Source organism: Ranitomeya variabilis, chromosome 8 (assembly GCF_051348905.1).
Source record: "Ranitomeya variabilis isolate aRanVar5 chromosome 8, aRanVar5.hap1, whole genome shotgun sequence".
Lineage (NCBI taxonomy): Eukaryota > Metazoa > Chordata > Amphibia > Anura > Dendrobatidae > Ranitomeya > Ranitomeya variabilis.
The window spans coordinates 7,706,982-7,719,473 of record NC_135239.1 but is presented as its reverse complement, the minus strand read 5'-3'; the positions used below and the strand labels follow the sequence as shown (position 1 = coordinate 7,719,473).

Sequence of the window (12,492 nt, the reverse complement as noted above, 5' to 3'; positions counted from 1 at the left end):
TGCACAATTCCCCGTCTCACTTTGTGCACATTCATTCTCTCTCCACCATTTTCAGACATGGCGCCTTTGCTTCTGATCTGTGGTGCAGATTCCGCATTGTAAATTGCAGCAAATTACAGAATATAGAAACTCTGCAGATGTTGCCATCATTGCGCTGCGGATGCCGTGGATTTTCACAGACGGTTCATGCCTAGAATCATCTAGCACAGATTTGTGAGGACATGCTGCCTCGTGGGGTCTTATCTTTGGGGTGAACGCACACCGTAGATTAGGTGAAGAATTTCCTTCCAGATTTTAGAGGGTCCAGTCCACAACTTAATACATTAACAGCAAAGTAAATGAGAAGACACAAATCTGGCACATGAAGAAACCTACATGGCCGTGAGGCGGATCTTCAGGTGTCGCCTTGTCAATTCTTTTTGTGGAATTCCCTGCACTGTGTGAAGTCAGGTCACCGTGTATGGCCGGCGTCACACTGGCGAGTTTTACGGATGTATGAGCGCAGAAAATACACCCGTAAAATACGCATAACACACGGCCCAATGAATCTCTATGGCCCAGCTCCTATCAGCCGTATTTTACGGATCCGTATTATACGGTCTTGTACGGCCGTACAAAATCGCAGCATGCTGCGCTTGTCACCGTATTGCGCAAGAAAATCGCCAATGAAAGTCTATGGGGGCGAGAAAAATACGGATTCCACACGGACCAGCAGTGTGACTTGCGAGAAATACGCAGCGGTGTTATAGAGAAAAGCCGGTAATTCAATTGCCGGCTTTTCATTTCTCCTTCCCAAACCCGACAGGATATGAGACATGATTACATACAGTAAACCATCTCATATCCCCCTTTTTTTTTTGCATATTCCACACTACTAATGTTAGTAGTGTGTATGTGCAAAATTTGGGCGCTGTAGCTTGTAAAATAAAGGGTTAAATCGCGGAAAAAATTGGCGTGGGCTCCCGCACAATTTTCTCCCCCAGAGTGGTAAAGCCAGTGACTGAGGGCAGATATTAATAGCCAGGAGAGGGTCCATGGTTATTGGCCCCCCCGTGGCTAAAAACATCTGCCCCCAGCCACCCCAGAAAAGGCACATCTGGAAGATGCGCCTATTCTGGCACTTGGCCTCTCTCTTCCCACTCCCTGTAGTGGTGGGATATGGGGTAATGAAGGGTTAATGCCACCTTGCTATTGGAAGGTGACATTAAGCCAGATTAATAATGGAGAGGCGTCAATTATGTCACCTATCCATTATTAATCCAATTGTTGGAAAGGGTTAATAAAACACACACACATTATTAAAAAGTATTTTAATGAAATAAAGACACAGGGTGTTGTAATATTTTATTATACTGGTAATCCACCTGAAGACCCTCGTTCTGTAACAAAGGAAAAATAAAAAAATATCTCATACCTTCCGTCGTTCAGATCAAGTCCCACGAAGTAAATCCATCTGAAGGGGTTAAATCATTTTACAGCCAGGAGCTCTGCTAAAGCAGTGCTCATGCCTGTAAAACCCCCAGGAATGAATGGATTGCAGGGGAATGACCTGTAGTTACCTTGAGTTGCGGTGATGCGCCCTCTGCTGGATGTCCTCATGAACTGGAGCCTTGGAAAAGTTCCCACGCTCGAGTTCATATGAGGACATCCAGCAAAGGGCGCCTCACCGCGACTCAAGGTAACTACAGGTTACCCCGCTTTCCATTCATTCCCCGGGGGGTTTACAGGCACGAGCACTGCTTTAGCAGAGCTCCTGGCTGTAAAATGATTTAACCCCTTCAGATGGATTTACTTCGTGGGACTTGATCTGAGCGACGGAAGGTATGAGATATTGTTTATTTTTCCTTTGTTACAGAACGAGGGTCTTCAGGTGGATTAAGAGTCTAATAAAATATTACCACAACCTGTGTCTTTATTTAATTAAAATACTTTTAAATAATGTGTGTGTTTTATTACCCTTTATTTTACAAGCTACAGCGCCCAAATTTTGCACATACACACTACTAACATTAGTAGTGTGGAATATGCAAAAAAAAGGGATATGAGATGGTTTACTGTATGTAATCATGTCTCATATCCTGTCGGGTTTGTGAAGGAGAAAGAAAAAGCCGGCAATTTAATTACCGGCTTTTCACATATCTCGCGCTGAATTAAATATAAATACAGTATATATATATATATATATATATCTATATATATGTGTGTGTGTGTCTCAATGACATATATATATATATATATATATATATATATATATATATATATACATACATACTGTATATATGTTTTAACGAACATTTGAGCACATAAATCCATAAGATGTCGGTTTGGCAAGCCTGCGAGAAAATCTCGCAGTACGGATGCCTTACAGATTACATACGGAGGATGCCATGCGCAAAATACGCTGACACACCCTGCCTACGGATGACATACGGATCACTATTTTGGGAACATTTCTGCGTATTACGGCCGTAATAAACGGACCGTATTTACATATGCTGAGTGTGACGCCGGCCTAAGTGACATTCAGAAATCTCATTTTCTTCACTGACAATGTATTCTGCAGACGCTACGCGTGCCGGGACATTTCCACACGGGGTCTTTTTCCTGAGTTTTTGGAGCGGAAACTCACAATTTTTTTTAGAGGTCTTTAGTTTTTGAGGTTTTGGAGAGTTTCCAGTTTCTGCTCCAAAACTCCTAACCCCCCCTCAGTGTGCAGATACCATTAGGACATAGTCACACACTGTCTTTAAGGCACTGGAGGTCCCACGTTCTTTAAGGTGAACACAGGAAGACGTCGTCAGTCTTTTCCCTGAAGTCTTCTCCGACGTCTTTTCGTGATAAACTACAAATAACGAGCAGCGTCCACAGATGCCCCCGAAGAATGGACAGGACATGGCCTTTAGCGTCTTCACGGCTTTCAAAGCCTCGAGCAGTTAAGAGAAGAAAAGACTGAGTGTGCGCACAGCAAGTTGTTCTTACATTGCCGTGCATTATTTACAACCACAAGCAAAAAAGGAGTAGCGACAAGCCACAATATGGAGAAAAAATGCAAAAGATTTTTGTTGTACAATTCTATAAAAACAGATCATACAACGTCCATATAAACATAATAATTAAGACAAAGGAGGACAAAGAGGTAAATAAGGGGTGAGCGAATGGTCAAAAATGTAAATGGACTAGGGAAAAAGCGGAGTGACAAAATACTACAGCTCTACCAGAATAATAATAATATCTAGAAGTCAGCGATGAGTGAGCAGATGCCATATAGAGCAGCCACAGCGGAGCCCCATCACCCATAATGACCAGGACAGCGCCCAGGTGGCCCCTTCCATATAGCAATCCGCGAACGCACGACACCTCACGCCGCACAGGTCAGATTGGGTTTTTGTTACAAGCGGTGGAATCTTGGTCACCACTTTCAGCATCGATGTGACGAAAGAATCGTGTTCTCTGATTATCATTACCAAATAATGGACGCTGTAAAAAACAAAACCAAGGAACATCGACGCCGTCCCCTCGGGCCACCAGTTACCGCACGCGGGATTATATTTTTTTACCCCTTTTGTGATAAAGTGAACGGTGTCAAATCTACAAGACACCGCCTGCAGAAAACAGCCTCAAAGACTACTGAAAAGGTGGGAAGGGCTGAATTTTAGGGGTTAAAAAAGGACAAAAAACGGAAAAAAGGAGAGGAGGGCAGAGGAGGAGAGGTCAGGGGAGTGGAGGGCAGAGGAGGAGAGGTCAGGGGAGTGGAGGGCAGAGGAGGAGAGGTCAGAGGAGAGGAGAGCAGAGGAGGAGAGGTCAGGGGAGAGGAGGAGAGGTCAGGGGAGAGGAGGGCAGAGGAGGAGAGGTCAGGGGAGTGGAGGGCAGAGGAGGAGAGGTCAGGGGAGTGGAGGTCAGGGGAGTGGAGGGCAGAGGAGGAGAGGTCAGGGGAGAGGAGGGCAGAGGAGGAGAGGTCAGGGGAGTGGAGGGCAGAGGAGGAGAGGTCAGGGGAGTGGAGGGCAGAGGAGGAGAGGTCAGGGGAGTGGAGGGCAGAGGAGGAGAGGTCAGGGGAGAGGAGGAGAGGTCAGAGGAGAGGAGGAGAGGTCAGGGGAGAGGAGGGCAGAGGAGGAGAGGTCAGGGGAGTGGAGGGCAGAGGAGGAGAGGTCAGGGGAGTGGAGGTCAGGGGAGTGGAGGGCAGAGGAGGAGAGGTCAGGGGAGAGGAGGAGAGGTCAGAGGAGAGGAGGGCAGAGGAGGAGAGGTCAGGGGAGAGGAGGGCAGAGGAGGAGAGGTCAGGGGAGAGGAGGAGAGGTCAGGGGAGTGTGAGGCCGAGGTCAGGAGCAGGAAAGCATCAGTTCTCACTAGGCCCCGTCTCCATGACAACATTACACAGAAGCGGAAGTGCGACGGTTCCCCCGGAAGAGCCTAACAGCCGGAAGCGGAAGTGCGTCTCTGTTTTTCCACATGGCTGCGGGAAGGAGCTCCGGGGCCGCGGAGAGTAAAAAACGAAAGAAGAGTAAAAGTAAAGCCCCGGAGGAGGGGAGCGATGTGTCTGGCGGCGGCGGGCAGCCCGGGGGGGAGCAGCCCGTGTTCTTCCCTCCTTCCTTCTCTGTGTCTGAAATCAAGAACAAGCAGCGCAGACACTTCATGTTCATGAAGCTGAAGATGGAGAAGCGGAAGGTGAGAGGAGCCGCGGGCGGAATGGCGGAGCGACCAATCAGATCACGGCTCCAGTTCTCAGCCCCAAGAGCTGCGCTCTGATTGGTCTCTGTAAGCGGTTGTCATGGCAGTGGTCGGTCAGGTGCTCCGCGGGTATCGGGGCCTGGTTTTTGTGGGCCGGGTTCACACGAGCGTTTCTGTGCGCGCAGCGTTTGGTCCGCATGCGTCATGTGTACGTGTCTTTAACATGCGTACATAAGTACGCAGGGTCATGAATTCGCATGCGTCGTTTCGCGGTGGTTTCCGGCAAACGCAACATGTTGCTTTTTTTTTTTAAAGCGTCAAATATTGTGCAATCATGCGGATGACTGCAACAAAAAACGCATTATTGTCTATGGAAATGCATTGGTATGCAAGGACGTGTTCGATACTCCTGAGTACTTCAGACTGCGCATGTCCAGGAAGTCACCACCTCCACCATGCGCTGCGCACAGAAACGCTAATGTGAACCTAGCCTAAGGCGAATACAGTGTGACGTGCCCCTCACAGATTCTGCAGATCCTGGGGAAGGGAGTGGATCCTGCAGATCCCGGGGGAGGGAGTGGATCCTGCAGATCCCGGGGGAGGGAGTGGATCCTGCAGATCCCGGGGGAGGGAGTGGATCCTGCAGATCCCGGGGGAGGGAGTGGATTCTGCAGATCCCGGGGGAGGGAGTGGATTCTGCAGATCCCGGGGGAGGGAGTGGATTCTGCAGATCCCGGGGGAGGGAGTGGATTCTGCAGATCCCGGGGGAGGGAGTGGATTCTGCAGATCCCGGGGGAGGGAGTGGATTCTGCAGATCCCGGGGGAGGGAGTGGATCCTGCAGATCCCGGGGGAGGGAGTGGATCCTGCATCCCCCCTGCTCATCGCTCGCATTGTTTCTTTCCTTTGCTCAGGAGGCAGCAGAGATTACACAGCGTGTTGTGGAGGCTCAGTAGAAAGTCTCGGTTTCCGGGCCCCCGACCTCCACTGATCTGCAGTGTTTCAGCCTCAATCCAATATTTTAAACCCAGTGGCAGTGTAGAGCAGTGTGGCCGCACCAGGCCCTGCTCACATGTCTGCTTGTCTTATTCTTACTCTCTACAAAAACAGACCCCACAGTAATCAGTTGGTCCCTTCTGCTCCTGTTTGGAACCAGTCAGTTTTTCCATTTATTCCTAAAAGGAAGCAGAGGAAGAATGTCTGAGCCACCTGGGAGCAGAGTCTGAGTCTTGGCCCTTTACCCAGAAGCCATGGCTGTGTCTTCACACGTGGAAAGTTTTGGAATGATGTAGTTTCCTTGTGTTTGGTAAAGTGTAACTGCAGACGTTGCATCTGTCATTTTCTTGCAGGCGAAGCTCGCTCTGAAGAAGAAACTTAAGAAGGAGAGAGAGGCGCTTGGAGACAAGGTACATTGTGCCCTCTCGGATCATTTGGGGAGGGGGCTTAGAGCCTTTTACATTGCTTTTTCATAATAACATTACTGGCATCAACTGTTCTGTATTCATTTCTTTATATCTATAAATAGGCTCCACCAAAACCTGTTCCCAAAACCATAGAAAATCAGCGGGTGTACGACGAGACCACGGTGGATCCAGCAGACGAGGAGGTAAAAGCTCCCGCACTTGATTCCTCTGAGCGCAGTATAATATATGGTTCCTTTCCTGTCATTTTTTAGATTATCAGCTGTGAGTAGTCTGTTCTCTCATGCCCACTCAGACTTTTCTAACACAGGAGCATTTTAGCATCAATGTTGTGGTTGGAAGTCCCATTGGGTTTGTGAACAAAATGATTGTTCTCAGAGGCAGCCATGACTGATAGTTGGGGCCATTACACTCTGTCAGGCCATAATAATGATACTTCTATGCATCCACAGTACAGCTGTGTGAATGAGGCCTTACCCTGAGAATACCGGCTGACATCCTGGGTGCACCGACCTGATACCGCTCCTGGTTTAGTAGAATGGATCAGTTCCAGGTTCTGTAATGTGAGGTGCATGAGTCCTTCCATATGAGGCCTGGCATCACTGCACTCTTGAGCTTTCATAAACGCCTGTATTTAACCTTGCTCCTATAACCCATGTTCCTTGTATATTTGCATTGTGTTTTTTGCAGTAGCAATCACATCGATTGATAATACATCAATACTGCCATAAAACTAGAGTTCTAGCCGGAGCTGAGCCCTGTAGTGATCTTTCTATGTATCCTTATGACTCTTCTTCAGGATTTCGCGCTTTGATGGTTAATGCTTTTCCACGCTCTTCTTATTCTAGGTGGCATATGATGAAGCTACAGATGACTTTGCGCCTTATTTTAACAGAAAGACAACACCCCAAATCCTCATCACAACATCTGACCGGCCCCGCGGTGTAAGTAACTGCTCAATCCAGTCTTCTTTTTAGTGCCATATTAGCTCTATTATATTCATTGTGTTATGTATTGTACATTTTTAGTTTGTAGTGTCACAAGAATCAGTCTTGGGTGTAAAGGTATTATTCCAATATAAGGCTACTATAGTATGTCTACAGGATGTACCACAAATGTCTGAGATTTGACTTCCACACATAGGAGCTGCACCTATGTCCTGACTGGGGTCCACCTACTCCAGTTCTGCAACCAGATGGAAAAAGACTACAGAGGTGGCCGTGCAAGCGCGTGTAACCCCATTAGAGAGACCTGCGCACGTGTGCGCCCACCTCTCCATTTATTTCCCACATGGAGGCACTCACTCGCTGCATCTGTCATGTAGAGGCAGGACCTGCAGCTGTCAGACATTTCGGGTAGCATCCAGCAGCCTATGGAGTCATGCTGGGACTTGCAGTATCCCAGTGGCTATGTGTGTGTGATTCTGAGAATAGGTTCTTACTTTTTTCCTTTTCTTCTCTTCCAGCGTACAGTACGGTTTACAGAGCAGCTATCGTCCATTATACCCAACTCACAAGTGTATTACAGGAGGGGTCTTGCCCTGAAGAAGATAATCCCGCAGTGTATCGCCAGAGATTACACAGATCTCATTGTAATCAATGAAGATCGGAAGATTGCAAGTATCCTTTCAAAAAACCATTTTTCCTTTTCTTGTGCTTTGTGATAAACTAAACATTTCCCTGTGCCGAGGATCCGTCTGACCTTTATACATACAATGTTAATTTTCCACAATGTACAAAATAGAAAAGCTGAGCATGAGTTTTCAGAGAGCTTGTTTCCTAGTTGTATCCTTAACCCGACCGTCAGATGGGCTGATCCTCAGTCATTTGCCCAATGGACCGACGGCGCATTTCAAGATGAGTAACGTCCGACTGCGCAAAGAAATCAAGGTACGATTGTCCACCTGCACTTGTTTGATAACGAACCATTGGTTTCATTTATTCACATTTTATCGACTCACTTTGGTCGTTGTCCAAATGTTTGTTGGAATCAAGATTTTTGTTTTTAGACTGTGTAAGCTTATACTAGACAGTGCAGAAACGTATCACGTCTACGTTTACACCATGGTTATAGTTGGCTTTCCCTCTACCACAGTACATGAGGTTTTATCTAAAGCTTTTTTTGTAAAGCCAAACCCATCCTAACAAGTCACAGTAACTTCTCCAGCAATGTTCAAAAAGTGTATAATTCCAGCCCGGGTCCTACTGAGCCCACTTCTCGAATTGATGGGGGTTCCTGCAGACAGACCACCAGGGATCAACAAGTTATCATCTAGCCTGTGGATAGGGGAGAATTAACTACGGCCCCTGTGTTGTATATGATATGGGACTGTACAGTGTTGGGAACTTTCAGGAGGGGTTCCTGCACCATGAAGTTTTATGGGTTCATGTATTTGCATATCTTAACTTTGTTGGGCTTTTTAGAAGACTGTGGTGACAGGTGGAGAATTTTCCAGCATCCTTTGAATTTTGTTCTAGTCCATCTACTACATCAGAATTTATTACAAAAAGAAAGAGAAAAAATTGAAAAGGGAGTATAAAAAAAGAAATGGAGAGACGCGTTGTGATGATCAGAAGTCCCGGATGGATTCTCTGTGGTCTCGTAGAGGACAATGACGGCGTCGCTCTGCTCCGGTTGTATAGTGCGGCAGTAGTGGGACCTCTGCTGGCCACAGTCTGTAATCACCTCGCTATCCTCCATGTCTGGAGCTGCCGGCTGGGGTGGGACATTTTCATACGAGGATTACTATTGTGGCATCTGTTCGCCAGTAGAATTGACCACTAAAAGCCGAGGTCAGAGGGTTCTGATTTCTGTATTGCACCCTGTAGGTCCCTTCCACCGTGGCTGCAGTTTCTTAGACAACTTGGATTTATAGAAGTTGCTAATTTTTATATGAAAAATGTTGGACTTTAAAAAGACAACGTCCACCCTGCCCGGATCAGCTCATGTATATAGACCCGAGCTTGTCTTTCCTCTGACATCTGTTTGTTGCGCTATTTACAGAGAAAAGGAAAGGAGCCCACGGAGCACAAGCCTGAGGTCATCCTCAATAACTTCACCACTCGCCTCGGGCACTCTATTGGCCGCATGTTTGCCTCTCTTTACCCGCACGATCCGCAGTTCACTGGACGACAGGTGGCCACTTTCCACAACCAGCGGGATTACATCTTTTTTCGATATCACAGGTACGTTGTATTTGCAGCGTTCCCCTGTGGCGCAGGGTGAAGTCCCCGGGGATGTGTCTATAGTAATGTAATAATGCCCAGGTCTATGATGATGTTCTTTGTTCTATAGATACATTTTTAGGAGTGAAAAGAAAGTGGGGATTCAGGAACTTGGTCCTCGATTTACACTGAAGCTGAGGTCTCTGCAGAAGGGAACGTTCGATTCAAAGTACGGAGAATACGAGTGGGTCCATAAGGTGAGTTTGATGACCGGTGAGGTCTCCTGCTGGGATGTAAGGGTTCACATGTTTACTTTTTCCTTTGAAAAAGCATGGTGGCTCAGTGGATAGCACAGCAGTCTTGCAGCGCTGGAGTCCTGGGTTCAAACCCCACGAAGGACAACATCTGCAAAGAGTTTGTATGTTCTCTCCATGTTTTGCATGGGTTTCCTCCGGTTTCTCCGGTTTCCTCCCACATTCCAAAGACATACTGATGGGGAACCTAGATTGTGAGCCTCAATGGGAACAGCGATGATAATGTGTGCAAACTGTAAAGCGCTGCGGAATATGTTAGCGCTATATAAAGATTATTATTATTGAGTGTGGAGGAGACGTGAGTCCTTGTTTTTATAGTCCATCCCTAAATGTCTGCGGTTTGTAAACTCTTGTGCATCTCATCGGGTGTGTGTCAGAAGAGTCCGGCCTTATATTATAGGAGATGGTAAACTTCTATGGAAATGATTTATTGATTCTCAGAATAAAGGGCTTGTCCACTTCAACATGTCCATTTACAAGACTCAGAACGGGGTAGAATATTAGAAGCAGTTCTCTGCTCTTGTGCCCGCTGATCTTAGGACTTGGGACATGTGTCCAACTGCGGCACCCGCTTGCGGATCAACACTGCTGCCGGTTATTGGCTGCAGTGGTCGCGTGTCCTGACGTAAGGACGTTATCACTGAAGCACAAAGTGATCACATGCTGGGGATTGGGGAGCATTGATTCTATTTTATCCCATTCCAAAACTTTAATGAAAAAAAGGTGAAGTTGACAAACCCTGTACCCTTGTGCTATTTTCATTGTACACTTCCCACAGTGGAAACTCCTTGTGAATATGGCTGCGGCTTTCATGACGATAGTGAGTTAGCCGCACACATGTCGCCCTCTGCAGGGCTTAGATTCAATTTTAGATGTAAAATTATAAAAGAAAAAAAAAACCCTTGTGACCTGTTCAAAGACTTCTATGACTGTGTACAGTAATAATAATCTTTATTTTTATATAGCGCTAACATATTCCGCAGTGCTTTACAGTTTAGTAATCCCCATGTAGAGAAGAAGAGGCGCATCACTCAGCCATCAGTGGGGGCAGATTTATGGGGAAACACATCAAGGCCTCAAGTCTTTGATTATATCGTCAAAGTTTCTGTAATTGATCCGCATCAATCAATGCAGTCACATCGATCACCTCCTTCCTCTAATCTCCATTGTGTTCTCTTACAGCGCCATGAAATGGACTCAAATAGAAGAAAATTCCACTTATAAGGCGACTTCTCCTCCTTTGCTCGGACCTGCAGGACAACATTATCGCTTCTTCTGTATAGCGCCCACTGGTGGAGCCGAAAGACCCTAGAAAATATTCTTTACTAGTGGAATGAACGCAAGGGTGGTATTAACATCTTCACTCCAACATACAACACTCTGAAAACTCAACCCCGTTCTCTTAGCAAATCTATGGAATATTCGAGACTTTATGTTCTGTATCTGTCAAATCAGTTACCCGGTGAAAAGTCAATGTTTCCTGATAATCTTAGCTCAGGATCCATAACAAACCCAGCAAAACTGGATCCAGAGTGCAGGACAGACACCAAAGACTATATATTTATATCAATGCAAGGTGGTGTATTATCCATTATCAATGCGGTCTCCTAACTAGGACAATATTGTTTTGGGGGGAGTTATGTTCACTAGTCAGTAACCCCAGTGGCGGCCATTGCCTTCTTTGCCACATGTACATGCGACTGTGTAGATCACTAAATTACATCCAAAAGATCCAGATCTGGTGTCACGGCCCCTGGATGAGCGTCTGGGGCACAAACTGGAAGCAATGGATGAAGGAATATCCCGTGGCTGTAAGGGGAATTACATGACCAGGAAAACGAGTCTGGAATCCGAATTACCGGCGTAAGAAGGAACAAAGACTGAAGCAAAGAACAGCTGAGAATCCGGTGTGGACCTTAGAATACTGATCATCAAAATAAACTGGCCTTCTGTATCATCGAGGTAAATGTTCACATGAGACGGCACCGGCCGCCCGTGGGTCTCGTGACCGCAGCGATGGGTCGGGGACGTGCAGCCATAACAAGCTCGGCTGTAGCAGACCCGGACTTGTGGCCTCATCTGTTGTGTTGGACACATCTAACATTCTGCTGCTCTGCACGATTTCAGGATCGCCAGATTTATTGACTGCTTTGTGTAATGTTTTTACACAATAAAAAACAATATATATATTTTGCAGACATCTGAGCAAGGGCTGTTTTCTCTGCATGTTGAGCTGTAGTTTTTTGTGAGGTCAAAATAGGTTATTTTTATGGCGTTTTACCACAGTTGAAAATAAACAGGTAGATTCATCAAGGTCAATACAGGGGAATTTTTATGTAATTTACTAAAAATGGTGGTGCACATTTCTGGCACAAAGCGTGGTATCTCAGCCTAACTTATCATTCAGCATGCAGCACTGATAAACCGCACGCTGTGCTGCAGCAGCTGTGCCCGTGTAACACTAAGGAAACGCATGAAGATGGCCACCCGCGTCGGAGCAGCTCGCACAAGTTGTATAGCAACCACCATATGCTCTCCTTCCCTGGAAGGCCAGCCATTCAGACTGCAGCGGTGGCTGGTAACCAAGGTAACAAGCAGTGAAGGACTGAGGTAACTGCGGATTTTCAGGCTATGTCCCCATGATAAGCCTTTGATTTTGCAGATTTTGTGCATCATTTCTCCACACATTAAGTCTGCAACATCAAAAACCCACAAAAAAGCTCATGGTGGGAACATGGCCTTAAGGAGAGAATTGCAAAGTTGCTCTTTTCTACTAGGACTTTGCAGTCCGACCTAATCACCAAGATGCAGCAACGAGAATTTGTTTGTTTTTTATAAACCAACACCTTGAATACTCACATGTAAAGCGCCATGGAATAATAATAATACTCAACATGATACCCTTCAGTATATTATGCCTGTAATTGTAAGCC

The 12,492-nt window shown here is 46.4% G+C and overlaps 1 protein-coding gene across 1 annotated transcript; it reads left to right on the top strand.

The window, feature by feature from the left end:
- Positions 1-4,279: 4,279 nt before the first annotated feature.
- On the top strand, positions 4,280-11,757 carry RPF1 (ribosome production factor 1 homolog). The gene is made up of 9 exons (XM_077277831.1): positions 4,280-4,659; positions 6,010-6,066; positions 6,186-6,266; positions 6,930-7,025; positions 7,547-7,700; positions 7,888-7,970; positions 9,085-9,266; positions 9,376-9,502; positions 10,742-11,757. The coding sequence occupies exons 1-9, from the start codon at positions 4,444-4,446 to the stop codon at positions 10,781-10,783; spliced, it is 1,038 nt and encodes a 345-aa protein (XP_077133946.1). The 5' UTR covers positions 4,280-4,443; the 3' UTR covers positions 10,784-11,757.
- Positions 11,758-12,492: the final 735 nt, after the last annotated feature.

Coding starts and splice junctions, on each gene's coding strand:
- RPF1 (XM_077277831.1), top strand. CDS start 4,444: ATGGCTGCGGGAAGGAGCTCCGGGGCCGCGGAGAGTAAAAAACGAAAG. Junction 6,267..6,929: donor TGGATCCAGCAGACGAGGAG/GTAAAAGCTCCC, acceptor TTCTTATTCTAG/GTGGCATATGATGAAGCTAC. Junction 7,701..7,887: donor TGAAGATCGGAAGATTGCAA/GTATCCTTTCAA, acceptor CCCGACCGTCAG/ATGGGCTGATCCTCAGTCAT.